General features: G+C 48.9%; 1 protein-coding gene across 1 annotated transcript; it reads left to right on the plus strand.

The window, feature by feature from the left end:
• The first annotated feature begins 12531 nt into the window (after positions 1-12531).
• On the plus strand, positions 12532-25639 carry LOC138807046 (hyaluronan synthase 3). Its single transcript, XM_069992625.1, has 4 exons — positions 12532-12586; positions 15639-16274; positions 18982-19083; positions 19989-25639. Exons 2-4 carry the CDS (start codon positions 15639-15641, stop codon positions 20910-20912), a joined length of 1662 nt encoding a protein of 553 aa, XP_069848726.1. The 5' UTR covers positions 12532-12586; the 3' UTR covers positions 20913-25639.
• Positions 25640-27151: the final 1512 nt, after the last annotated feature.

Here is a 27151-nt window from a genome sequence, read left to right on the forward strand (position 1 = left end):
AAGAAGATGGAGGAGGAAGAAGAAGAAGAAAGAAGAGAAGCAGTAGTTCAGTGAGAAAAGAAATGAAAAAAGCTAGAAGGAAATAAAGTTAGAAGGAGGCTGGAAGGGTGTGGGATGCGTGCAGATGAAGAAGCAGCCACAAAGACATCCAGGTGAAGAGAACAGCAAGTTCAAAGGCCCAGAGGTCAGGACAAGTCTGGCAGGTTAGAGGAAGAGCCTGGGTTGGGATGACTTTTGCTGAGGGAGGGAGAGGGAAAAAGGATGAGGAGAGGGAAATGGTCACTGAGGAAAGGAGTCGCAGCCACAGAACCTGTTTTTATCTGAAACCAACTCAGCTTGGTTTTAGAAAGTGCTTTGAGACCAAGATATTAAGTGCTATAAGACCAGACTGGCTATCCATTAGCCATAGGCAGCCCCCCTCTTCCCTCTCCATCCAAAGGAGTGAGTGCTTTATTCCCCATCCACCCCCAGTCCCCATTGTAGCCTTCCAGTAGCAGAAAGAGGAGAGCAAATGTATAGACTGCCCTGGCTCATCGCACCTGTCCTTGTATGTATGAGGGGTTTTCTGAATGAAGTACTGCTTGCCACCTGCCTATTTCACTAGTGGCTGCCACAGGGAAAGGTGGATCATTCATGAGAATAAGCCAAGGATGACCCACCTGATCCAGATGAAACTGCATTTTGCCCACTGAAAGCCACCCTCAGCTGAGCACGGAGACAAAGTGCAGGCAGGTGCCAGGGTGGGCTCAGAGAGCCTAGTCTTCAGGACTAGGGTGGCCATTCTCTCCTCATATCGCATGCACCACCACCCCCAGCAGCAGCCATGTCCTCAAGAGCCCTCTGTGTCCTCAGCAGGCCTGCCTGCTGCAGTCACATGCAGCAGTTACTGCAGTGCACTCAGAAGAGAACAGGGAAGGCATCTCCAATCTCTGCTTAGAGGATGGACAGGGAAGGTGCCTGGCTTCTTACAGTCCTTCTTACAGTCTTCTTACATGGATCACAGAGGGCCAAGAACAGTTGTTCTTGTTTCAGTTTGCAGTCATTCACCATCCAGAGCTTGTCATATGCTCACAGTCATCATGTACAACAAGGAATTGTCCTCCTTTGATGGCATTTGGCTCTTGGTGTCCTGTGTCCTGGCAAAGACCCTGCCCAGGAACTTAGAAGACCCTCTAGGACATGCTATGGGCATTTGGTGGCTTGCTGGAACTTGTTCCTAACCCCAAGTGAGCCTTAAAGTAAAAGACTTTTATGCAGAGGTTGCAAACTTGAGTGCTTACCTGCACACATGAACCTCAGCATGTGGGTTGCTTGAACCCCACTGACTTTCCAAAGGCTGCCTCTCATGTCCCCTCAGCTATCCTCTGCCTACCTGAGAGGGGTGCATAGCCTAAGGTAGATGCCCCCGGGGGCATGCACACCTCATGTTGAGTAACAAAAATATACAGTCACCTCCACTCTTGCCCCAAGAGTCAGGATATAGGGTCTGAAAAGCCACATAACCCTTCCAGATCTTTACTAATTACCATATTTTACCAACACAAACAGACTTTTTGTGTGTGTGCCAGTCCTGGGGCATGGCCTCAGGGCTTGGGCACTGTCCCAGAGCTTTTGTGCTTAAGGCTAGTGCTCTATCACATAAGCCATAGACACTCAGGCATTTTGGGGTTTTTGCAATTAATTAGAGATAAAGAGTTACGGACTTTTCTGCCTGGGCTGGCTTTGAACCTCAGTCTTTAGATCTCAGCCCTCCTGAGTAGCTAGGAGTATAAACATGAACAACTGGTACCTGGTGTTCTTCTTCTTGGATTCTTGCTCATAGATATTTGACACACAAGTTGACTTATAGCTGACAATTCTGTCTCTGCTTCTCAGATGCTAGGACTATGAGTATGTACCATATCTCCAGGCACTATATGGATATATATATATTTTTTGGGGGGAGGGTCAGTTGTAGGGCTTGAAGTCTTGGCCTAGCCACTGTCCCTGAGCTCTCTAGCTCAAAACAAGCACTCTACCACTGGAGCCACAGCACCACTTCTGGTTTTCTGGTTGTTATTGGAGATAAGAGTAGCAGGGACTTTCCTTGCCTGGTCTGGCTTTGAACCACAATCCTCAGATCTCAGCCTCCTGACTAGCTATGATTACAGGCATGAGCCACTGGCACCTGGCGTATATGGTTTTTTTTTTTTCATTTATTTATTTTTGATCAGTCTTGAGCCATTGTCCCTGAGCTTTTTTTACTCAAGGCTAAGGCTAGCACTCTACCACTTGAGCCACAGCACCACTTCTGGCTTTTTCTGTGTATGTGGTACTAAGGAATCCAACCCAGGGCTTCTGCATGCTAGGCAAGCACTCTAGCACTGAGCCACATTCCCAGCCCCTCAGCCTCTTAAATAGCTAGGGTGTAAGCCATTGGTGCTTGGCAACCATCTTAAATGTTAATACCAAGATATTCCCCCCAAAATTTGACACAGACCTACTTTCTTCCAACATCAGTTGACATTGCTTTCATACCTCTGAAATAAAAATTCAGGCACCTTAACAAAGGGTCTATACCATTCTCTAGATAATTTAAAAGTAGGTAATGCTGGAGGCTGGAGTTTTCTATGCACCAGAACTACTGGTACAGACACCTTGTCGTTATGCAAAGTGCCTAAGTTCAGCTCAGCACTAGCTAGCAGCTTCCAGGTAGAGAGGTAGCTTCCAGGAGAGAGTCAGAGACAGAGAGAGAGAGAGAGAGAGAGATCCTATGCTTCCACAGATGTGTTTAAAAGGGCCTTTTGCCAGAACTGAAACTCTGCCAGATATTGCCAATGTCAGGCAATATCTTGTCGTATGATCAGAGGGTCCCTAGGCTAGTGACCATATTTCCCAAACCAGACTCAGAACAAAGGGTCTGATGGCTTCTCAGGTTCAACTTGCAAGCCCCAGTGTGAATAGTGGTTGTAGCTCATCACTGTATGTAGTAATCATCAGTGTAGTTAACACTCCAGAGAGAGCTTCATATTCTTCACACAGTACTTGTGAGGTAGGTATTATTACCCTGTTTTACAGATGGGAAAACTGAGGCACACAAGAAGCTAATTACTTGCCCAATTGCATAGCTAGTAAGAAGTCGCCAAACCACTATTTGGACCCAGGCAGTCTGGCTCCGAAGGCTGCGCCTGTAACCCCTGGGCTTTGCGGCTGTCCAATAGATACTACACTTGTCTTACATTTGAACCCAACCTCAAGACACCGGAATCTGGGGTTTCACCTGTGGCTTCATGTGTGCTGCAGTTCCCCAGCCCACCAGCTACTATACTTCAGTGGCTTATCTTCTTTCATGGGATAACTAAGATATTAGACATCTAAGACTTTGCCCCCTTCTTGGGTACAAAGGGAACAGAGAGCCATGTCACAGGATACAACCTAGGAAATAGAGTCAGTCTTCTCATAAACTCCATCCAGAAACCCCTTTGTGAAGGTTGGCATTGTTGTGACTGTCATCTTGGGTAGACAGAATTTCAGTTCTGAGATTTCCTTTTCAGAATAACAGAGATGTAGCTCAAGTGGTAGAACACCTGCCTGGGCAATGTGAGACCCTGAGTTCAAGCCCCGGCGTCACACAGAGAAGGGAGGCAGGAAGGGAGACAGAGAGAGAAAGAGAGAGAGGTAAGTTCTTGCACATAGCAAATCAGAAAGGATGGAGAGGAGGTGGGAGTGCAAGAGAATGAGAAACTTCTCCCCCTACTCCTAGTTGCTAGTATGCACAGTCTTGTGCACAATTGGCTGGCCCTAAACAGAATTGTTTCAAGAGAGGCCGTGGGAAGCAGCTCTCTGTTGGGAAACTAGAAAAGTGACTGGGCCTCTAAGTGCTTTATTAATAATGATGTAAGATTTCATCTTCACTGTCTGCCTTAATAGCTGCAGCCAGTTCAGAACCATGCCTGGGGAGGGCTTTTGTTCTGAGCAGCCCAAGTTGTCACATGCATAGGTGGCCACCTGGTTCTGGCCACCCTGCCCTGCATTTCCCCAGTGTGATGGGAGGCCCCTCCCCAGGCACGCACCTTGATTGGAGCACTCACCACTTCCAGACCTTCGGCCTATGGTGACTACATGAATGCTACTTTCAGGGGCCTTAAAAGTAGGCTCTTTTCACTAGGAGGGAAGAATGGTGTGTTGATGCTTCAAAGGTAGGGTACAAAGGTCTCTCTCCCCACCAAAGTGAGAATAAGGCTTTTGATCAGACATGCTCACATTTTTCCATGGCCAAGATGAAGCCTACTGAGTCCTGGGGACTCCACTCCCCAACATAGAGCAGCTCAGACCCTTACAAGTTTCTAGAAACCACCTTTCCCCATCCTTTGGACTGGGAAAGCCCCCCAAAATGCAGACAATCTGTGATTTAGCAACAAAGGTGAATCTGCCAGGAAGAGCTGGTTGGGCAAGTCCCCAAGTTCTCCTGGGAGAAAAGCAGGCAACCTTTGCCAGTGAAAAGATTGCTAGAGGGGCTGGGAAGGTGGCTCAATGGTAGAGCACTTGCCTTGCATGCTTGAGGCCCTGGCTTCGATTCCTCAGCACCACATAAGCAAAAAGAAAAAAGCCAGAAGTGGCGCTGTGGCTCAAGTGGTAGAGCACTAGCCTTGAGCTGAAGAGCTGAGAGACAGCGCCCAGGCCCAGAGTTCAGGCCCCACAACTGGACCCAAAAAAAAAAAAGAAAAGAAAAGATTGCTAGAATGCCATTCCTGGTGGGTTGATGGGACAGGACCTCTCCTCTTTGTGCTTTCTGCCTCACTTCTAGTTCCAATTAATAGCCTTTCTTCTTTCACTTTTTTCCTTCTTGCTTCATAGCTCATATGATCATCGTCTTGGAGGTAGTGTTTGAGGGTGAAGGCTAGACCTTCCCCACTCTAGGCCTGACCACCTGACTCTAGCTCCCTACTTGGCCTTTTGGTGCCAGAGCTGTGCTTCACTTTCTCAGCTGAGGAGACCACCCAATATGTGTACTCTATGCTTGATGTAAAATAAAATCACATAGGAAATGTAAGCTATTCAAGCCTGGGGCTGCCCCAATTATTCCTAAAAATATTGGTGCAAGTGGTTTCTAGTGTTCTTCAAAAAAACACTAGAAAAAAATAAAAATAAAAAAGTACACTAGGGCTGGGCACCAGTGGCTCACAGCTATAATCCTAGCTACTCAGGAGGCTGAGATCCAAGGATCGTGGTTCAAAGCCAGCCCAAAAAAAGGAAAATCCAAGAGACTCTTATCCCCAACCGATTAACCCCCAAAAATGGAAGTGGAGCTGTGGCTCAAGTAGTAGAACACTAGCCTTAAGCAAAAATAAAGCTCAGGGACAGTGCATAGACCCCGAGTTCAAGCCCCAAGACAGCCCAAAAATAAATAAATTCACCAGGTCATACAAGAATAATATGCAGGAAGTACTGCATTGGCTCTCTCTCTCTCTCTCTCTCTCTCTCTCTCTCTCTCTCTCTCTCTCTCTCTCTCTCTCTCTCTCTCTCTCTCTCTCTCTGTGTGTGTGTGTGTGTGTGTGTGTGTGTGTTTATTAGGGGCATCGTAACCCCCAAAAAATCTGCAAGTGGGATGTACTTTAGGAAATCCATTCCCACAAAGCCACGAATGGGGACCTCCCCTGTCTTCAGCTCTTCTCTTAATACACTTATGGACATCCAGCTTGGGACCTTTCCTTTGACAGTGACAAATGGTATTTTTAATCAGAAAAGAAGACAGAAAGCTGAAGTGCCAGCACTTTTGAGAACCGTGGTTGCTGTTACTATATCACAAGCCAAATGAATTTGAACAATGTTACCTTAAGTGTCCCCCTGCTGCATTGGCAGCTTGGAATGCAAACTAGGATAGTATTCCTTTGAGTGGCCTAGAACTCTTGGTCCCCCTGCTGCTGCCTCTGTAGCTGGGATCACTTACAAGCCTTCACCACCACGCCAGACTATTACTTCCAATCTTGTATTCTGACTCTGAGATTTACTGCTTTCATTATAGAATTAAGTTTCCAGCTCTTTTTTTAAAAAAAAAAACAAAAACAAAAACAAAAAAAAACATCCAGGGTTGGGAAGGTGGCTCAGTGGTAGAACGCTTGCCTTGCATGCATGAGGCCCTGGGTTCGATTCCTCAGCACCACATAAACAAAAAGAAAAAAGCCAGAAGTGGCGCTGTGGCTCAAGTGGTAGAGTGCTAGCCTTGAGCTGAAGAGCTGAGGGACAGTGCCCAGGCCCAGAGTTCAGACCCCACGACAGGACCAAAAAAAAAAAAAACCCACCACCATCCAGGCCCAGCTTAGAAGGAAGTTCTGTGAATTTAGAATTCAGATTATTTAAAAGTATCTTTTTAATTGAGCACTGGTGGCTTATACCTGAATCCTAGCTACTCAGGAGGCTGAGAGCTGAGGATGAAGGTTTGAAGCCAGTCCAGGAAGAAAAGTCCGTAAAATACTGATCTCAATGTATTACCAAAACCAGAAGTACAACTGTGGCTCAAGTGGTAGAGCACTAGCATTGCGTGAAAAAGCTAAGCAACTGTGTCTAGGCCCTGAGTTCAAGTCCCAGTACTGATTTACAAAAATATACCTTTTTATTTTATTTTTTTTGCCAGTTGGGGGCTTGAACTTGAGGTTGGGATGCTACCTTTTTATCATAAAATTATGCCCATAAAAATTATGCTCATAAGTAGAAAATTTGAAGAAAGAAAAAAAAGGAGCCAGGCATCAGTGGCTTAGGCCTATAATCCTAGCTACTCAGGAGGCTAAGATCTGAGGATTGCAGTTCAAGGCCGGCCCAGGCAGGAAACTCTATGAGACTCTTATCTCCTTCTAATTAACCACCAAATACCAGAAGTGGTGCTGTGGCTCAACTGGTAGAGCACTTGCCTTGAGTTTAAGAGCTGAGGGACAGACCCAGGCCCAGAGTTCAAGACTCAGGACTGACAAGAAAAAAAAAAAGCCAGGCAACAGTGGCTCATGCCTGTAATCCTAGCTACTCAGGAGGCTGAGATCTGAGGATCACTTTCAAAGCCAGCCTGGGCAGGAAAGGCCATGAGACTCTTATCTCCAATTAACCACTAGAAAAAGCAGAAGTGGTGCTGTGGCTCAAGTGGTAGAGCACTAGCCACGAGCTGAAGAGCTCAGGGATAGCACCCAGGCCCAGAGTTCATCAAGCCCCATGACTGACCAAAAACAAAAACAAAAACAAAAAAGGAAAGAAAAAAGGAAAAGATCTATTTTTCTAGTACCAAATATTAAGATATAATACCTAATAATATACTATAAATGTGCCACTATGCCCAGTTTAGATCTGATCTTAATGTCAAATCTGATTATCTTAAAATTTAGAAGTACTTTTTCGGGGCTGGGAAGGTAGATCAGTGGTAGAGTGCTTGCCTTGCATGCATGAAGCCCTGGGTTCAATTCTTCAACACCACATAAATAGAAAAAGCCAGAAGTAGGGCTGTGGCTCAAGTAGTAGATCACTAACTTTGAGCTGAAGAGCTTAGGGACAGCATCCAGGCCCAGAGTTCAGGCCCCATGACCGGCAAAAAAAAAAAAAAAAAAAAAGTACTTCTGTCATTTAGATCATAGATTTTTCAAGAAAACAATTGCAGAAATGTAGCCATTCATACAGAACAAATTTGTGTCCTCTATGTTTACTTAACAATGCATGTTTCAGTATTCTCCTCATGAACATAAATTTTAGTAACTGCATTCACTGCACTCCATCAAGTAGATGATGGCTAATGATTATCTTCTGGATTTTTCCACACTTACCTATGGAAGCAGAGCAAGGAAAGATGGCAATGAGCCTTTCCTGTTTAGGAGATTCCAAGAAAAGCACCCTCAGGTCTGGCTTGATGTCCAGTTACCCAAATCCCCAAGCTTCAAGGCAGCCTCAAAGAATCTGGCTCTTAGAAGGGCTGCCCACTCAGCCTCCAGCAAAGCAGAAGCCCCTTCATTCCAAATGCATTTCTTCCACCAAGGAAAGAGGGACTGAGATGAAAATCTCACCATGGGAACAGTAGTCTGGAAAGGTGCTGGAGTCTGCTTCTTCAGACAGCATCTAGAAACCACAGAGCTTGTCCCTGAGAGGGAAAGTTATGAAAGGAAACTTTGTTTGGAATAGCTGCCTTGCCCTACCCACGGCATGCACTTTCCACTTCAAATTAGCTATTAACTAGTGCTGCAGGTTTATGTGGTCTTGAAAAGAAAGCAAGGCCTATGCAGTCAGAGGACAGAATGTGACATCATCTGTTACTAGTTGGGAGCATTTTATGATTTTTGTTTTTGTTTTGTCTTTTTGGAAATGGAGGTCTCACTGTATTTTCTTGGGCTGGTCTTGAACACCTAGGGCCAAGTAATCCTTCTGCCTGTCACCAAGTAGCTGAGACTGCAGATACATGCCACCATACCTGGCTTGGAAGGCATGTATAATCCATCTTTATTCACTTCAAAAGGTTGTGTTTGTGTTTGTGTGTGTGTGTGTGTGTGTGTGTGTGTGTGTGTGTGTGTGTGTGTGTGTGTGTGTGTGTGTGTGTGTGTGTGTGTGTGTGTTGGTCCTCCATGTGTATTAAGTGAACATGAAAGTGCAGCCTGAATCTTTTACTACTGAACCAACAAGGAGGCTTAGTCTCTAGCACCTGTGTAAAAGCTAATTCAGCAACATCTGAATCTACGTTTATAAGTGATTGGGTATGAAATTAGTCCTATTTTTAAATCCCCAGTGGTAAGCAGAGATAAAGTCAAGCTTTATTATATCAACCTCTTAAAGACTCCTCCACCTCCCTCCCTAGTGAAGGGGTGAATGTAAATAGGGTATCGCAAATTGGATGCCAATGATTAGAAAGCCATCCCTGGCAGAGCTGACCACAAAGGTAACAGGTCTCTTATCTGCCTCGTACCACCAGCTACCCAGCCTGGCATAGCAGAATACAAGAGAGTTGGCTCCCTCACGGGAAGCTGTTTAGGAGCAAAGCCAATTGGTAAGAGCAGAGGTGTGCTGACTCTTCTCACAATGTTTCGTCTTCGGCTTAGCTCTGTTCATTTCAGAGGTTTTAACTGTCTAGTGAGGTTGTCAAGTTGAGGACTGAAAAGGACCTTTCCATACGGACTATGGGGACTTGACCTCAGGAGTTTGTGCTCTCACTTGGCTTTTTCACTCAAGGCTGTCCTCTACCACTTGAGCCACACCTCCACTTCTGTCTTTTTGGTGATTAATTAGACATAAGAGTTCCACAGAAGTGGCGCTGTGGCTCAAGTGGTAGAGCGCTCGCCTTGAGTTGAAGAGTGCAAGGACAGAGCCCAAGCCCAGAGTTCAAGCCCCATGACAGACAAAAAAAAAAAAAAACGAAAAGACTTAGGGCACTAGCCTTGAGCTGAAGAGCTGAGGGACAGCGCCCAGGCCCAGAGTTCAGGCCCCACAACTGGCAAAAAAAAAAAAAAAAAAGAGTTTCACAGACTTTTCTGCCCAAACTGGCTTTGAATCACGATCCTCAGATCTCAGCCTCCTGAGTAGCTAGTATTATAGATATGAGCCACCAGAACCAGGCCTATTTGTTGAGATTATTTTTACCAGCAGCCATTGCTTGACCTATGAAGTATTTTTTCCACCATCTAAATTAGTTGCCAATACTTAAAAATTAGATTTCACATCAAATTCTGGATTTCTGGCTTCTGACAAGAATGCTTGATCATTTTGGATCCTCCCTCTCTCAGTAGAGACCTTCTGCTCGCCAGAGGGTCAAGGTGCCCACCCAACCCCTGCTTCTTGTCCCTGATTTGTTGCAGATTGCTGCTTTAGGAGGAGACACAGACCTTCAAGCCCCTGGCTGGTCCAGGCTCTGCCATGGCTCTGGATAATATAGCGCAGGTGGCCCAGAGCTCCAGTAGTCTATAAGTGCAATAGAGAAAAAGATCAAAGATTGATCCCAGAACGTCCTGTCCCCAAATGCTTTAGGGAATGACAACTAGAATCCATAGCCGGGGGCCCCCACTCTGCCCTCTGGTTAAAGTTCACTGGAGCTTAACTGGGCACTTTCTCAGCTGAACTCTTAAATCTAATAATTCTAACAAGGTCATTTCTAGGATGGAGACACATTGACACATACTGCCACCCGCCTGGCAGCAAAGATGGCTGACACCTTTACCAAACACCACCTGTCTCCATGTGTGTTCTGCAAACTGTGGTAAGTAGAGCCCCACTGTGGACTCATCATGAGCTGGTTAAGACATACTGACTGGCCGCTGGAGGGCAGAGGCAGCTGAGGAAAGCCACTTCCCTTTTACACCACCTGTCCCAATTATACACCACCTGTCCTAATCGTTCTTCACTGGCCCAAAACTGTTCAAACTCGCAAAACAAGTTACGTGCTAAAAGTTCCTGCTGATCCTGGCCATATAAACCTTGCTACAACCAAACTCAGTGCAACCTCTCTTCCTGACCAGGGAGTTCGCCTGGAAGTGTACCCCAATAAACTTTCCTTTCTTCACCTATACCTCCTCCTGCATGTTCTTTCCTCACCTAAAACTTTACACATACATTTTGAACTCATGTGGCTTATCAGGGATGCCTTTTTGAGCAGTAAGACACAGCACATGCTATAAGGGCAGGATGGGAGCAGGTGAGCCTCGGGTCTTTGCTCGCCTCAGGGCAGAGGGCTCAGAGTTCTGTGATGGAGTGGGTAGCCAAGTCCCTGGGCCCCTATGAATTCTGGAAGAGCAGCTCAGATGTCTATAAACTTGCAACTTGAAAAGTTATCTCAGCTGTGTTTGGAGGTCATGGAAATACTTTTTTTTTTTTACATGCTTTCTCTCTCTCTCTCTCTTTCTTTCTTTCTTTTTTTTTTGGGTCCGGTCATGGGGCCTGAACTCTGGGCCTGGGTGCTGTCCCTCAGCTCTTCAGCTCAAGGCTAGTGCTCTACCACTTGAGCCACAGAGCCACTTCCGGCTTTTTTCTTTTTGCTTATGTGGTGCTGAGGAATTGAAGCCAGGGCCTCATGCATGCAAGGCAAGCATTCTACCACTGAGCCACCTTCCCAGCCCCAATACTTCTTTTTTTTTTTTGTCGGTTGTGGGGCCTGAACTCTGGGCCTGGATGCTGTCCCTCAGCTCTTCAGCTCAAGGCTAATGCTCTACCATTTGAGCCACCATGCCACTTCTGGCTTTTTCTGTTTATGTGGTGCTGAGGAATCAAACCCAGGGCCTCATGCAAGCAAGGCAAGCACTTTAGCACTGAGCCACCTTCCCAGCCCAATATTTTTTTCTTTTCTTTTCTTTTTTTTTTAGTGCCAGTCCTGAGGCTTGAACCCAGGGCCTAGATGCTGTCCCTGCGCCCTTTTGCTCAAGCATAACACTTTACCACTGGAGCCACAGCTCCATTTCCAGTTTTTAAATAAGTTTTTTATTGTGAAAATACTGTACAGAGGGGTTACAATCACCCGAGCAAGGTAATGAGTACATTTCTTATCAAGCATTGTTACCTCCTCCTTTGTTTTTCCCTACCATCCCTTCCCTCCCATCTCCACTTTTTTTTTTTTTTTTGAGTTAATTGTAGGTAAGAGTGTCACAAACTTTCCTTCCTGGGCTAGCTTCCAACTGGATCCTCAGATCTCAGCTTCTTGAGTAGCTAGGATTACAGGCATGAACCACCCCCAGTGCCAGGCATAAATTTGCTTTTTTTTAATTTTTAATTTTTTAGTCTTTATCATTATTCCCAATCTCTTCCACTTCACCTCGCCCAAGTGTAGCACCAGCTTCCAGGGGCCTGGAAACTCCTAGAAGGGATGTCAGTGGGGAGTTGGAGACCAGGGACTTCAGGAATAAAAATGTAAAATTGGGGAGGTGGCGGAACTGTTTGGGCTGTAAGACTCCTGCAAGGCCTCCAGCAAGCCCATTGCAGCTTTTGTAAACAGCTTTTATGTCATTAGTTCTACTGGGGAATTCAAAGCTAATCTTCACACAATTGCTAGCACCTTCTCCTACCAGCCTTTTTCTATTGGACAATTAATCTCTTTCTTGCCACCAGGAAGGTCTTGCTGCCTGTGTGTTAGAGAGCTCCCCGTCCAGCTAGCAGCCCTTTTCTCCGGCCCAAGTCGAGCCTCCGGCGGCGTTGTAGGGTGAGTGGGATTCGAGGCGTGGACGGAAAGGGTAATGAAAGTGAAGGACGCCCGGGGTTCTTGATTGTATACAATGCGCGCCTCCCCAGAGCAGGGGAGCCGCCCGCCCGCTCGCCTTCGGGGGAACCGAGTTTCCGAGCGGACGCGCAAGCTCGGTCTCTGCGGGCTGGAGGAGCCGTGGTCACACGGGACCCCGCCACTCGCCGAGCGCCCGCCGGGGAAGCCGGGGACGGGGAGCCCCCCCACTCTTTCCAACTTTCCGGGCCCCGGGCCCGGAGGAGGGCGCCTCTCCCGGCGGGTCCGCGCTGGGTACTTAAGGCGGCCCGGTGGGGCCGGCGCTGTCAGTCGGAGCGCGCGGTGGCGCACGGTGCAGACGGCGCCGCACGGTGGAGCCGAGGAGCCGAGGAGGGGCATGGAGCCACCGCGGGCCTGCTGAGCACCGGAGCGCGGGCGGCGGGCGGCACGGTGAGCGCGGGCCGGCCACCTCGAGGGGCGCGCCGGGCTCCCGGGGCCCCTCCTGCCCTGCGCCCCGGCCGCCAGAGCTGGGGGGTGGGGGTAATGGCAGCTCCGGGCTTCCTGGCGGCGCTTCCCGCGGCCCCCTCCTCGTTTTTTCCTTCGGCCTCCTCTCCGGCCTCTCTTCCCAGCCTCCCTCGCGGCTCGGGTTTTGTGAATGAATGAGGAGGCGAGGAGCATGTGGGGCGCTCCCCCCCCCCATTTCCTCCGGGGCTTCGCACCTGCCGGAACACCTCGACCCCGGCTCCTGCCGACCTGCCGGGCAAGCGCGGCACGTGTCGTGCGGGCCAAGTGAGCCCCCTTCCCCAAGGGCTGCCGCTAGCAATCGCGCTGGGTGTTCAAGTTTCCGTCCCGCCGCGCGTGGGCCCCGCAGCAGGGCGCACCTGTCAGCGGGAGAGGCTCTGCCAACAAGGCAGCCCCTCAAAGTTTGCGGGGTGGGTAGCAGGGCGTGCGCCTTTGCCTGGAGGTTCTTATTTCACGCTGCTGTCCGGCGGGGGGAGGGGGAGTGGCGGCCTTGGGGAGCGCCCCCATCCTCGTGCCCTTGAACCCGATGCGCGCGGCAGCGAGTCTGTGCCAGGTTCCGGGGATCCCTTCGGAGTGTGTGTGTGTGTCTGTGGAGCAGCCCGGTACAGATCGCGCCCCGCGTCCTCCCGCCTGGGGTGGCAGAGGCCGCTGTCTGGACAGGGGGTCGCCCGCCCTGGCGCTCGCTTGCACGTGGGGGTTCCGCCGCAGGACCTCGCGGGGGCCCTGTGTGGGAGAGGGGGATACCGAGGCAGGGCCTCGGATCCTGTGGGGGAGGGGTCCTGCCCGGGGAAGGAGGGGACTGGCGACACCGGGGAGGCCGTCTTTGTCTGCCGGCACTCTTTTGCCAAGGTGGCTGGGGCCCCGGGGAAGATGAGCAGGGCCCGGTCCAATTGTGGTTTCTTGGGCTCTGCGTTCCTCCCCGCCTGGGTCGTGAGAAACGGGCACGTGGGTGTGGCCAGCGCCGCCTCGACCCGGAGGCCAAGCTCCCGCTTGAAGAAGAGCGCGGCCGGTGTCTTCGCGGCCGCCTTGACCCGGTGGACGCAGCCACGCGCACCACCGCACCGCTCCGCAGCGGGGTGCCAGGGCCTTGCAGAGTGGGACAGACCCTGGTCCCTTTCCTGACTGCAGGGGCAGCGGCGCCCCCCCCACCCGGGTCCCCGGCACGTGAGCAGAACTGGGGAGTGGGGCACCCCTGGGCGGTGGATACAGGCCTGGGGACCCTGGACCGCGCGCGCAGGGAGGGAGAACTGGGAGGGCTGGGAGTCCCGCAGAGGAAGCACGCGGCCGGCTCCCCGCGCTGGCCGGGCTGAGAGCCCCGCGGCCTCGCTTCCCGCAGCGGCCAGGCAGCCAGCCACCCTTTCCCATCCAAGCTGCTGGAAGCTGCTGGAAGCTGCTGGTGCCTCTGTCGCTGGCGGATTGAGGCAGTGACTGATGCCTTAGCCACCCTGTGTGGAAAGTATATTTTGGAGGGGTGGGAGGGGGAAGGGGCGTTGAGCGTGGCTCCAGTGAGACCAGAGCTTAGCAAGCCGGGAGAGGGCATTGTCTGGAGTGCAGAGTGGAAACGGGAATCTCCAGATGAGGCAGGTGGCTGGCAAGGAGAGGAGGTGGGCGTGGAGGGCAGGGAGCATGCAGTCCACGCAGCCTCCCCTGCCCACCTCTCCTTTGCGCCCCGCCCCCATCTGGGCTCTGGAGGAAACCGCAATCCGCCTTACTAACATTTGGGCAGCTCTTAGGGGCTGATGTGATTCCACTTTAAGGGGAATGATTTTCCAGAGGTTTTCGAAGTGAGAAACGAATTCAGACCCCGCACTGTAGCGATGGAAAGAACTCTTAGAGAACTTGGGCAAGGTCAGGCAGCCTGGTGGGAGTGGAGCTTATCTCTGGTGCTGAGTTCTGGAGTCTGCTCATTACAGCACATCTATTTCCAACAGGGCAAAGGCTTAGAAGCCCCCACTTAGTTGCAAACTGAAACCTGGCATTATTTCCAGCAGTGGTTGGGCAGGGGATGTGCACGCAGATTTCCACGCGGGCACTAGGACCAAGCGGATGGGGTTCTCCAAGCAGCCAACTTGGACTGCTGGACTGCTGCAGTGGTAGCTGCGGTTCCTCCTGGCGCTGGCTCTCTACCCTCCTGGGTGCTGGGATTCTGGGAGCCCAGTTCTCACGATTCCAACTCTTTGCCAAGTCAGCTCCCCCTCACCCCAGTTTTCTTTTTCTTTTCTACCTCTCAAGTAAATGAAGAAGAAGAAAAAAAGTGAAGGCAGAACACAGGGAAGTTTCTCATACTGATTTTGCACTGTGAAAGACAAGCTGCCTGTGTTACCTCTCTCCACCCCTCTTGTACTTCCTGTTCTGGACTCTTCCTCCTCTGATTTCTTCATGAGTCTTGTCTGGTGCTTCACCTGGGAACAGTCCCTTCCAGAGTGCACTCTCACTCACTAGAGGTAATGGTTCTTAGGCCAGGATGCCACGCTGCTCGCAGAGCTGCCCCATGTGCCTGGGCTCACCACTGAAGCTTGTCACTGGTGACCTTTGGGGCAAGCAGATCTCTGTCTGCCCTCTACCAGGGAGATCCCATAGTTTTGGCTTTTATTCTGTCAGACAATAACAAATGGTGCTGTGTTTTTGTTGTGTTTTTACATGTCACCCATTCACCCCTCAAACACTCTGAGGTAACAGATGTAATAGTGTAGGGGCCACAGATGGTAAGTGGCAGAGCTGGGACTCCAACCCCAGCCATTTGACTTCTGAGTTTCCAAAGTCATAGTCGCTCCCCGAGTAAGTGGATGGGCCTTTGGTGTTTGTTTTGGGGGTACTGGGGATTGAATTTGCTAGCTTGCTAGGCAAGTGCTCTACCAATCAGTAATGATCTTTATTAGCGGGTTATTCTCCCATCCAGGCTAGGCTCTGAGAATGCCCATGCTCACTTTGCCTGCAAATGTCTCCTGCCTGACCCTATATCCCCTTTCTCTCCCATCAGATGCCGGTACAGCTGACGACAGCTTTGCGTGTGGTGGGCACCAGCCTGTTTGCACTGGTGGTGCTGGGAGGCATCCTGGCAGCCTATGTGACAGGCTACCAGTTCATCCACACAGAAAAGCATTACCTGTCCTTTGGCCTATACGGCGCCATCCTGGGCCTGCACCTGCTCATTCAGAGCCTGTTTGCCTTCCTGGAGCACAGGCGCATGCGCAGAGCATGGCGGCCCTTGAAGCTGCCCGGTGCGCGGCGGCGCTCAGTAGCACTCTGCATCGCGGCCTACCAAGAAGACCCAGACTATTTGCGCAAGTGCCTCCGCTCAGCCCAGCGCATCGCCTTCCCCGATCTCAAGGTGGTCATGGTGGTGGATGGCAATCGCCAGGAGGATGCCTACATGCTGGACATCTTCCACGAGGTGCTGGGCGGCACGGAGCAAGCTGGCTTTTTTGTGTGGCGCAGCAACTTCCACGAGGCAGGGGAAGGAGAGACCGAGGCCAGCCTGCAGGAGGGCATGGAGCGTGTGCGTGCAGTGGTATGGGCCAGCACCTTCTCGTGCATCATGCAGAAGTGGGGAGGCAAGCGTGAGGTCATGTACACGGCCTTCAAGGCCCTTGGCGACTCGGTGGACTATATCCAGGTAAGGGTGCTTTCTAGGAGTGTGTGTGCCTGGGGCCATAGCCAGCCAATTAGGGCTTCAAGCTGTGCATACCTCCAAAGCTCTGCTGAAGAAGGCCACAAGGCGTAATGGGTCTCTGAAACAGTGCTGGGATCCAACAGACCCAGGCCAGAAACCTAGTTCTGCCTATCTGAAGCTCTGATTCTGGCCAGACCTCTGAATTGATGTCCCTGATAATAACAGCAGCAAAGTGGTACATGGCGTCCACTTTATTCCAGGCACTGTTGTAGGCATTGCACAGATATTTGCTCCTTTAATTCCCATAATATTCCCAGGGGATACTGTTATTATCTCGGCTAGAAGAAGGTGAAACAGAAGCACAGACAAATGTGCTTCATGGTGCTCTACTTGCCAGGTTTAGAGTGAGGATGGGTATGTCAGTGATCTAGATTCACATTTCAGCAGAACATTCAGGGCTAGAACCCTGAGCAGATCCTGCCTACCTCTGTTCAGAGCAGTCATGGGCACCAGCATGGAAAAGTTGGTAAGGCTGACATAGCTTCAATTTTTCATTAACAACCTAGAGAGAGAACTGAGTTTCAAAACCACACATTTCAGTATTTAAAAACAAAACAAAACACCCTCAGGATCCCAGATTCTAGATGAGAATTCTGCACTGCATCTACACAGCCTCTATGTCTTGCTTTCCCTTCATAAATCAATGAAAGAAGAATAGTTGGCTGGTCCAATTGTGTGCCAACCTAGTCTTGCTAATGGCATGTTTGCTCTCCTCTATTTAAGCGTTCTGTAGTTTGGCTACCTAACTTGTGTATTTTGTTATTTTTGAAAAGTGGTCATATGCAAAAGTGGATACCTTTGTATTCCCTGTCTTCCTCGGCTTAGAGCCTCTTTAGCCATGTAGGAAGGATGTCCTTAAGCTGTTTAATTCTTTAGTTTACTGGGGGTTAGGAGGTCGTCTTTGGTAAACTAAGGAGAAGCCCCAAGCCACTGTGACTATATCATACAGTCCCCTTAAAGCACATGACCTCCAAACCTGCTCTGCTCCACAACTCCCTTTCTTGCTTATCTGTGAGTAGTCTGTAAACAGGCTCTCATCTGAGCCATACTTTCCTCTTTATGGCCCAGAGACCTGGGCCTGGGCTCGAGCCTGTGAAAACTTGATGGATTCCAGCCTGCCTTCCAGCAGCCCTGCTGAAGGTGTGTCTTTTTTTTTTTTTTTTTTGTCGGTTGGGACTTGAACTCAGGGCCTGGGCGCTGTCCCTTAGCTCTTCAGCTCAAGATGAACACTCTACTACTTGAGCCACAGCACCACTTCCAATTTTCTGGTGGTTTATTGGAGATAAGAGTCTCATGGACTTTCCTGCCCAGGCTGGCTTTGAACCCCAATCCTCAAATCTCAGCCTCCTGAGTAGCTAGGATTATAGGTATGAGCCCGCCTTGAGGGTGTGTCTTTGTGGACAGTGGGGAAATAGGCGCACAAGGCTTTCTTTCCCCACCCTGCATAGCTATAAAGACTTCCCTGGAGTCAAGGAGGTATGAGTGAGAGTTTGGCAGAAAGTAGTAGTAGAGCCAGCCTGTAAGCTTGGGGGTTTTGAGAATCTTTCCCAGTTCAGACCAGCATATGCAGATGTTCTGTAGGGAGGAGAGAAGCCATGCGAGACATCTAGGCTGGGCCTGGTTTCCCCTTGGCCTTAGGCTGCTGCTTATCTATACCAGCCTGCCTCCAACAGGAAGATTGGCAGTGGGTGAGGGAGGAAGCAAGGAAAAAGATGAGAGAAAACAACGGTTGAGGTGTTTAAGGCAGCCTCCTTCCTGAAGGCAATGGGCTCTTACTCAGCAACTTGATTTGGGGGCTGAGGATTGAACCCGGCTCCTTATGTCAGCAACTTCAGTATAAACTTAGGTATCTGCAGACCAGGAGTTGGCTTCACCTGTGGGAATCATGACACAGAGCTCAATCTGGGGACTTGGAAACCAAGCATACCTCTCCGTGGTTGTTTTGACCATTTCAGGAACATTTTAGAAAACAGGCAAGGAGTCATCCACCAGGGTATGAGTTCAACTAGTAACTCAGAATAAATCCAGGCAAGAGCAGCTGTTGCCCAAACTGCCCATCTTAGAGACTTGGCATAAAAGTCTGTATTCAGGAACACAGAATGCCTGGGGGCTACGTTTATGATCTCAAGGAGGGGGATTGTGGGTAAGACCAATCTTCACTGCTGGGGTTGCAGGTTGTCTAAGAGGCCAGAGGCTGAAATGTGGACGCCATTAATCTGTGACTACCTACATGTGGACTGCTCATTAAGTAGCTTCTGGCAGGAGTCCTTTTTCAGTCTTCTGAAAAATGTCTGTTGGCCCTGGCCCACTGTAGGTGTCATCTGATTCCCAAGCCTCGTTCCCCTTTCTGCCCAAGGGCCCTGGAGAAAGATCTTGATGCCATCTCTGGAGCCAATTTGGCAACAATGTGTCCAGGGCTAATAAGCATTTCCCCTCTTCCCAGGCTCAGCACCTACAGTCTCCTGGGTTTCTCTCCTCAGCTTAGTGGCTGCAGAGCCGGGGATTAGAACTCATATTTCCTTACTCTGCTTCCCCATTCCTCTTCTATTTGACATAGATCTTTCTGCTGGCAGTGAATCATGGGAGAGAGGCGGTCACAGGGAGGGGAAGGTGTTAAGGTCAAAATGGCTGACGATGCACTCCCCTGCAGGTGTGTGACTCTGACACTGTGCTGGACCCAGCCTGCACCATTGAGATGCTTCGAGTTCTGGAGGAGGATCCTCAAGTAGGGGGAGTCGGGGGAGATGTCCAAGTAAGTCACAAGAGATTCCTGGGAAGGGGGCTGGACTGTTTGGGGAGGGTCTCCTCTAACAATTTCCATCAAGATCAAAGGGCTGACCTTGTTTGCTCCCCAACTTCCCTATTCTTTTCAACATTGGGAGGGGGAATGACACTAAACAGTTACAGAGAGGCTGTTGATAAAGAAAGACATAGGATTTGGAGCCCACAGATCCCAGAGGGAACTTCTTTTCTGAGTGGAGGTGTAGCAGGCAGCCACTTCATATTATGGCTTTGAAAAGCCTTTGCTCTTAGGCAACTTGGGCTGAAGAATGCTAGGTAGTCTAGAGCAGACAGGGCCAGATCTCCTTCCAGAGGGTACTATAGGTGATACGCCACTTTTTTTTTTTTTGGTCATGGGGCTTGAATTCTGGGCCTCGGCTCTTCAGCTTAAGATAAGCACTCTACCACTTGAGCCACAGTGCCACTTCTGGTTTTCTGGTGATTAATTGGAGATAAAATCTCACAGGCTTTCCTGCCCCTGCTGGCTTTGAACCTCAATCCTTAGATCTCAGCCTCCTGAGTAGCTAGGATTACCTGCACCTGGCATCATATGCCACTTCTTAGAAGCTTGCCAAATGCCAGAACAAGAGAGTGGTATTTTGCTTTCCAGGCTCTTCTCTGTCACCCCAATTCTGTCCTGCATTAGTGATGGCTTTGGCTGCTTGAACAGGAAAATCAGGGTAGATAGCTCAGTGGGGAGCTAGTGCTGGGGAGAGTAGAGATAGCTTCCTCCCCTGAGCATTGTTCCAGGGAGGCAATAATGGATGGCCAGGAATTTGAGTAACCAGAACAGGCCTCATGGTCTCTTGGTGTCTTGTCTCCTCTGGGGCTTAGATCCCTCAGAAGAGGAAGCCCAAAGCATCTGTTCCCTTACAGATCCTCAACAAGTATGATTCGTGGATATCCTTCCTGAGCAGTGTGCGGTACTGGATGGCCTTCAACGTGGAACGGGCCTGCCAGTCCTATTTTGGCTGTGTGCAGTGCATTAGCGGGCCCCTGGGCATGTACCGCAACAGCCTCCTCCAGCAGTTCCTGGAGGACTGGTACCATCAGAAGTTCCTAGGCAGCAAGTGCAGTTTTGGGGATGACCGGCACCTTACCAACCGAGTCCTGAGCCTTGGCTACCGGACTAAGTATACAGCGCGCTCCAAGTGTCTCACAGAGACCCCCACTAAGTACCTCCGATGGCTCAACCAGCAGACCCGCTGGAGCAAGTCTTACTTCCGGGAGTGGCTCTACAACTCTCTGTGGTTCCATAAGCACCACCTCTGGATGACCTATGAGTCCGTGGTCACAGGTTTCTTTCCCTTCTTCCTCATTGCCACAGTCATACAGCTTTTCTATCGTGGCCGCATCTGGAACATTCTTCTCTTCCTGCTGACGGTGCAGCTGGTGGGCATCATCAAGGCTACCTATGCCTGTTTCCTTCGAGGCAATGCAGAGATGATCTTCATGTCCCTGTATTCCCTTCTCTATATGTCCAGTCTCCTGCCAGCCAAGATCTTTGCCATTGCTACCATCAACAAGTCTGGCTGGGGCACTTCTGGCCGAAAAACCATTGTAGTGAACTTCATCGGCCTTATCCCTGTGTCCATCTGGGTGGCGGTTCTTCTGGGGGGGCTGGCCTACACAGCTTATTGCCAGGACCTATTCAGTGAGACTGAGCTAGCCTTCCTTGTCTCTGGGGCCATCTTGTATGGCTGCTACTGGGTGGCCCTCCTGATGCTGTATCTGGCTATTATTGCACGGCGATGTGGGAAGAAGCCAGAACAGTATAGCTTAGCTTTTGCTGAGGTATGAGATAGCCCCCAGGCAGAGTGGGAAACGTGCAATGGGTCAGGGAGGGAAGGGGAATGGAAATGATGGGGGGAGGGATGAGGGAGTGCTGTGTTTTAGTTTAATGGTCTAAAGGACAAATCTGAAAGGCAAAGAATGGTGACTACAGTATGGCCTGGGCAGCTCTGCTCAGAGAATGCAACACTGATTCTACAGGCTGAGGGCAGAGGGGGATTTTGTCAATCTTGAGGCTGCTCATCTCTCTGCCCTTGCAGTGGACTCTGGGAAAGATGCTCCTTCCTCCCCCTGGGATCTAGAGGAAACTCGGGAGTATGCTGAGCTAAGCAATAAATCCCACCCTGTGACAACTTCTGAAAATGAAGCAATGACAGCTATGGGAAGGTATCCTACTAACCCATCTGAACATAAACAGAAGTAGCAGGTGAATTTCCATGGAGAGATCTGGGTTATTTTGTATCCCCTCCCTCCCTAATCCTCATGTAGGCTTCAATGCATTAAGATTGTGCCTGAAATACAAGGCCCGGAAGCTTGATCTTTGGGCATCAGACTACAGGGTCTAATAATGGTGCTTTCTGTGATGTACCACAACTCAACGTCCCAGGATGAGTGAAATCAGCAAGTCAGCATTGAATACTGCTGTATTTACTGTAGTAAAAAGGCAGGTTTGCCAGGAAGAACAAAGAAATTGAGAGAGTGCTAAAGACCATGGAGAACATGGAAGCTTACAGCTGAATATGTCCCAAATGGAAACTGCTCAGACATCTAAATGGATTCTAAGCTTGTCTGTGACATTCGCTGGACAGATAAAATGTTATAGTCATCTCTTACCAGGAAGATCAAATCCCAATGTATTCAGATGGGAAGGAAGCAAAGACTTGTGGATTTTAAACTTGTATACTCCTGGATTCCTCTCAGATTTAGCTCATCAAAGGCTAGATAGCCTATCCTCCTCACTTTGCTTTCCTGAAAGGCACTTTTTTTTTTTTTGAGGGTGGTAGATAAAATGGCAGTCAGAGTTCTTACAGGACCCTGTGAAATAGACAGGCCAGGTCTGTGAACATAGAGGAAGAATATTCAGAGCCTTTGAGGACATTGGTCACCATCTTAGAACCGGTAGATGCCTTGGCAGTTGGTTAACTACATGTGATTTTATTATTGTCATCGACAATCATCTCCAGTGGAAAGCTTTTCAGCAATGCCAAAGTGAGCCCTCAACTCCAAGTTGGTCATCTTTGAGACTGTCCATTTTCAGTGGCCTCTTCAGAGAATGCTTACAACCAGGTTGTGGATAGTCACTACTGCATTTACTCACTTCTGTCCAGAAGCCAAACTCGGAAATGGAGTTGGTTCTAATCCTAAGGTTCTTATTTCTCTCTTATATCCCTCAGGGCTGATTTTCCTCTGCTGCTGTTGGGGAGTGATTGGAAACCATTTTCTAGTGATTTGCAATCCAGACTGTGCTTGGCTTTGGGATTTGAAACCTGGGGTCCTCACTGAGCCTCTGAGTGTTGCTCACTCTCCTTCCAAATGGCCTTTCTCAGAGGGTCCACCTAACCCCCTGAGAACCAGAACTAAGTTGGAGTGTGTGGAAATGTGCACAGGTGCTCCCTATAAAGGAAGGAGGCGTGCTCTGAACTGGATGGGCAAACCCTGGTGCTTCCCTTCATTTCCCAAGAATTCAAGGGTTTTTCCAGGTGCAGCAACGCTACATAGACCTCAAGTTTCTAGTGAAACTGCTAGCTGATGTCAAACCCAACCCAGGATGGCTGGGAAACAGCAAGCATTTGCTAAAGACAAGTTGTTCCAGGCTCTTATGTGTTTCCTGCTGGCCAAGAAGTAAGCTATTTTGAGCATTACAATGGAGGAAATCCAGTCAGCCAGCTGCAGAGCTCAGACTTCACTAAGGGCTGTTTTACTTCAGTTTTACTTGAAGGTTAATGCAGGATGATGGACTCTGGGTGGACAACTGACTGTTCTACCATCAGCCTTGACTTGTACTGTTGTCATCAACTTTCCTCAGATCAAAAAAAGAAGAAAAAGAAAAAAGACAGGTAGTAAGTTCACAACATTTGACCTCGACTGGTTTTTCTAAGTTATTTTGTACAATTTTCAGCAGCAAAACCAAACTGGGTCTTCAGCTTTATCCCTGTTTCTTGCAAGGGAAGAGGCTTTGTACAATTAATTGGATTCATTTTGGTTTTTAAGAATTTTAATCTCTTTTGTATTTCTATAATAACCTGTAAGCATATTTATTTTCACTTTTTTTTTCCTAAATGAGGGAACTGTATTTAACATGAAAGTTGGGGAAGCAGCCTCACTCAGTGGTGTTTGCATTCATGCTCTTGCTGATGAAAATTCAGTCTTCTATGGTTTATGGAGCAAAGTCAGTGTCCAGGAGCTTGTCACTGGAGTTCATCTTCAGAAGCACCTGTTTGTCCAGTTTCTTCACTGTGTTTTGCCAGAGCCCTTCCCCATGGAAGCATGGCACAAGTGCTGGAAAGCTTGCCTGGGGCGGGAGTTTTGTTTTTTGTTGTTGTTTTTTTAAACCTGTTTTCATCCACATACTTTATCTTAACATGGGGTTTGTAGATCTTTCTTGAAGTCCTAGTGAAGTCACAATATTCCTCCTCCCATCTGTACTTTTATGTGACCATCTTGCCCCTGATACAGTATGTGGCTGAGAGTGGGCCTCGTGGGGGGCTTTACTCAACCAACTTTCTGCACTGTGATTTCCAGCCAGCCCTTTACTGACACCTTGGGAGCAGGGCTGTAGCCAGTCTTTTTATTGTTGTTGTTGGTAGGTCATGGGGTTTGAACTCAGGGCCTGGACATTGTACCTGAGCTTTTCTGCTTACAGCTAGGGCTCTACTACTTGAGTCATAGCTCCACTTCTCGTTTTTTAGGTGGTTAATTAGAGGTAAAAGTTTCACACTTTCTTTCCCCAGGCTGGCTTTGAATCTGGATTCTCAGATCTCAGCCTCTTGAGGAGCTAGGATTACTGGTGTGAGCCACCAGCTCCCGGCATGACCAGCCTTTGTTTCAAAAGAGGCTCCTTGTTCAAGATGGTGGTAGAGGAGGGAGAGAAGTCATCTAGACTGACCATGTTCCAGTTATATTCTTCCAGTCCCTTTCAGAGCCCCTTTGGCTGGGTGTTCCTCCTCTTCCTCCTTATTGCCAGCTAGCTTGTAGGTGATTTCCCTCAAGATGTGGCAGAACTCAGAGGTGGTGTCTAACACAATGGCCCTCTCTTGATTAGGTCCTCCAATCTCATTGGAGAGGCTCCCACTTCTTCATGCTTATCTAGCACCTTCTGGATGTTTATACCTACTCTACCAGCTTCATGTGCTGCCTGCCTGCACCTTTTCTTCAGCTGCTTCTACAGCTCAAGCTTTGCTTCACTCTACTGTCTACCCTGTCTTTGCTAATGTCCATGTTCTTCACACAGGAGTTACCAGATGAGGTGGGGGCCCAGATACAGGTTCTTTCTTAGCCTCCAGGACTCTCCCCTCTGTTTTGGCACTTGGCATGGACCCTGCCCAGTAGTCTGTAACCAAATCCTCATCTTGAATTTGATCTTCCAGAGGCACTAAGCCATCCACCTTGAAATTTTAACATCAAGGCGTTGTTCAGAGTTGTCATTTCAAAAGTCAGGTAATGAATACATTGGACAATGTCACCCCTTCCTTTGCTCCTGTTTCTCCCATCTCTCTGTCTACAAGTTGTGTAGTTCATTTTTCCTCCACTTGTGTCCTCTTCTCTTGGTCTTTTTATAGTTCACCATGTCTTTGGATGTGAAGTACTCAGAAGTAAGCCATGGCCTTACCGAGCTCAAGGACTGAGCCTGCTACTGTAGCTTAGCTGGAATCTTCTGCCTCACATTACTGCAGGACTCAACCCCTTCATTGCATTCACCTTCTCAAACTTTTGGTTTAGCAGAAACTTTTCATTGGCAGCTGCCCACTTCAGAATTCCTTTGGTGCAAGAACAAAGCATTGAAATGAGCTGCATGGAAGGCTCTTGGGGCCTTTTTTTTTTTTCCTTTGGTCGGTTGTGGGGCTTGAACTCTGGGCTGGGCACTGTCCCTCAGCTCTTCAGCTCAAGACCAATGCCCTACCACTTGAGCCATAGCACCACTTCTGGCCTTTTCTGCTTATGTGGGGCTGAGGAATCAAACCCAGGGCCTCATGCATGCAAGGCAAGCGCTCTACCACTGAGCCACCTTCCCAGCCCTTGCCCACTTCTGTCTTGACAACACATAACTCCAAGGGTTTTTCAGCTCCAACTTTGCTGAGAGTCTGATGCTGAGTGCCTGAACATTTCCTGTGGTAGTCTTGAAGCTGGCATTGGCTTCAGAGCATTGTGCCCTCAAGTCACCAGCTCAGAGTGCTGGGCCACCTGTCTGCTCTCTCCAAACACCTTTGGCTCTGTTCCATCCCTTTACTGTTTGCGCCGCTCTGGTCCTTGTGCTTATACAGTCCTGGCTGCCTTTCTTATCTTTCCTTGGTGCTTTGTTGGCAACCTCATGGTGCTAAGTCAGCCTGGAGCCTGTCACCCAAACGCAAACCCTTCTAGGTCACAAGCAGCTGTTCTCCTTGTTGCTGGCAACCAAGAGCAGCTGCTTTGGTCCTATGCTGCTTCTCTAAGCCTGTTTTTGTGTTGTTGTTTTAACTTTTCAGGTCAAAAATTTTATACTGCATCACTTATTTGTTAAAATAAAGATTGTTATATAATGCTGGTGTGCTAGCTTTCCATTGCTGTTACAAAATACCTATCTATAAGGAGAAAAGACTTACGTTGGCAGTTTCAACTTTCAACCCATGGTCATTTGGTTGGTTTCTAGGCACTTGGTGAGGCAGTGTCATGAAGGGCAACATGTGATGGAGAAAATCTACTCACCTAGTAGCCACAGGGAATGAAAGAGATCAAGAGGGGAAGCTGGGGACAAAGCCCATGGACAAGGCCATGCCCTCAATGAAAACAAAGCCCCACCTCTGTAAGACTACCACTTCCCAATGAGCCTAGTAAGCTATGGAGCTACTGATGGTGCTACCTGTCCACAGATGAGGTTAGAAAAACCCACTTTTCTCACCTGTTAGCCGCACTGGGGACAGAACTTTCAGCACATGATCCCAAATTCTGAGTTGGTATCTCTAAGTGATTTATGCTTTGTCCTTGGTAAAGCCAGCTATTTCTTATGGACTCAAAGAATGGATATAGAAAATTTAATTAGTGGATCTCAAAAGTAGTTTTAAGGCTGGGAATGTGGTTTAGTAGTAGACTGCTTGCTTAGTATGCACGAAACCCCAGGTTCAATTCCTTAGTACCATACAAACAGAAAAAAAACTGAAGTGGCACTGTGGCTCAAGTGCTAGAGTACTAGCCTTGAGCAAAAGGAGCTCAAGGATAGTGCCCAGGCCGAGTTCAAGCCCCAGGGCTGGCAAAAAAGAAGAAAAAAAGTAGGATTAAGTTGCCACAGCTGCTGATCCATAATGGCTTAATTTTTATTATAGAGGTGAGGCAACGTTGGTAGTGCAGTAACTGGCAAATGAGTGTAACCAAAGGCTAAAACCAAAGCTTGCTCCTTCCTAAGTGCAAGCATTTGACAGGTAATGCAGGTCTGTGGCCAAACTATGAAAAGCAGAGTAAACTTCTCTCCCTATAAAGTATTTTTAACAAATAGAAGGACAGCAGCAGCCCTCACATCCCATTTATTAAAGAAACAGTAAGAAAAGATACAATGCAGGAAAAACACCAACCACCCTTCACATCAGGCTGAACAAAGCACAGTGATTTCGCCCCTTGATCCCCCTCCCCCCTCCCCGCCCTCACTAGTTTAAATTTTGAGGTTCTTTGATTGGGAGTACCAGTGGAAAGGGAGCTGCATAAGCAGAAGAGCCTTAAATCTGGCCCCTGGAAATCTCAGAAGGAGCCTCTGGCAGAGTCAGTGAAGCCGAAGTTTATTTGGTGGGTCTGTGAAGTGGTTGTTCACCTTGCCATCTGTATTCAAGTCCCCAGGGAAACATCTGGCAGTAGAAGATGACCAGGTCCGAGCTGCCCAGGTCAGAGCTACTAAAGCATGGTCTGTTACCAATGCACCATCTCTAGAGCAGTAAGCAGAGTCTTCAGTGGGGAGTAGAGAATTACACACGAATTGGGATCTACAAGCCAATGTATCCCTGAGGAAAAGTCCACAAGAACAACTCAAGAAGCAAGTAAGAAACAAGGGGCAGAAAGCTGTGGCA

This window comes from Dipodomys merriami, unplaced genomic scaffold (genome assembly GCF_024711535.1).
Source record: "Dipodomys merriami isolate MVZ:Mamm:240054 unplaced genomic scaffold, mDipMer1.0.p SCAF_41, whole genome shotgun sequence".
Taxonomy (NCBI): Eukaryota; Metazoa; Chordata; class Mammalia; order Rodentia; family Heteromyidae; genus Dipodomys; species Dipodomys merriami.

Bases quoted from the DNA above. Each gene is read 5' to 3' on its own strand.
- LOC138807046 (XM_069992625.1), top strand. From the start codon at position 15,639: ATGCCGGTACAGCTGACGACAGCTTTGCGTGTGGTGGGCACCAGCCTG. The intron at 16,275-18,981 runs GTAAGGGTGCTT...ACTCCCCTGCAG, and splicing joins ACTCGGTGGACTATATCCAG to GTGTGTGACTCTGACACTGT. The intron at 19,084-19,988 runs GTAAGTCACAAG...GTTCCCTTACAG, and splicing joins GAGTCGGGGGAGATGTCCAA to ATCCTCAACAAGTATGATTC.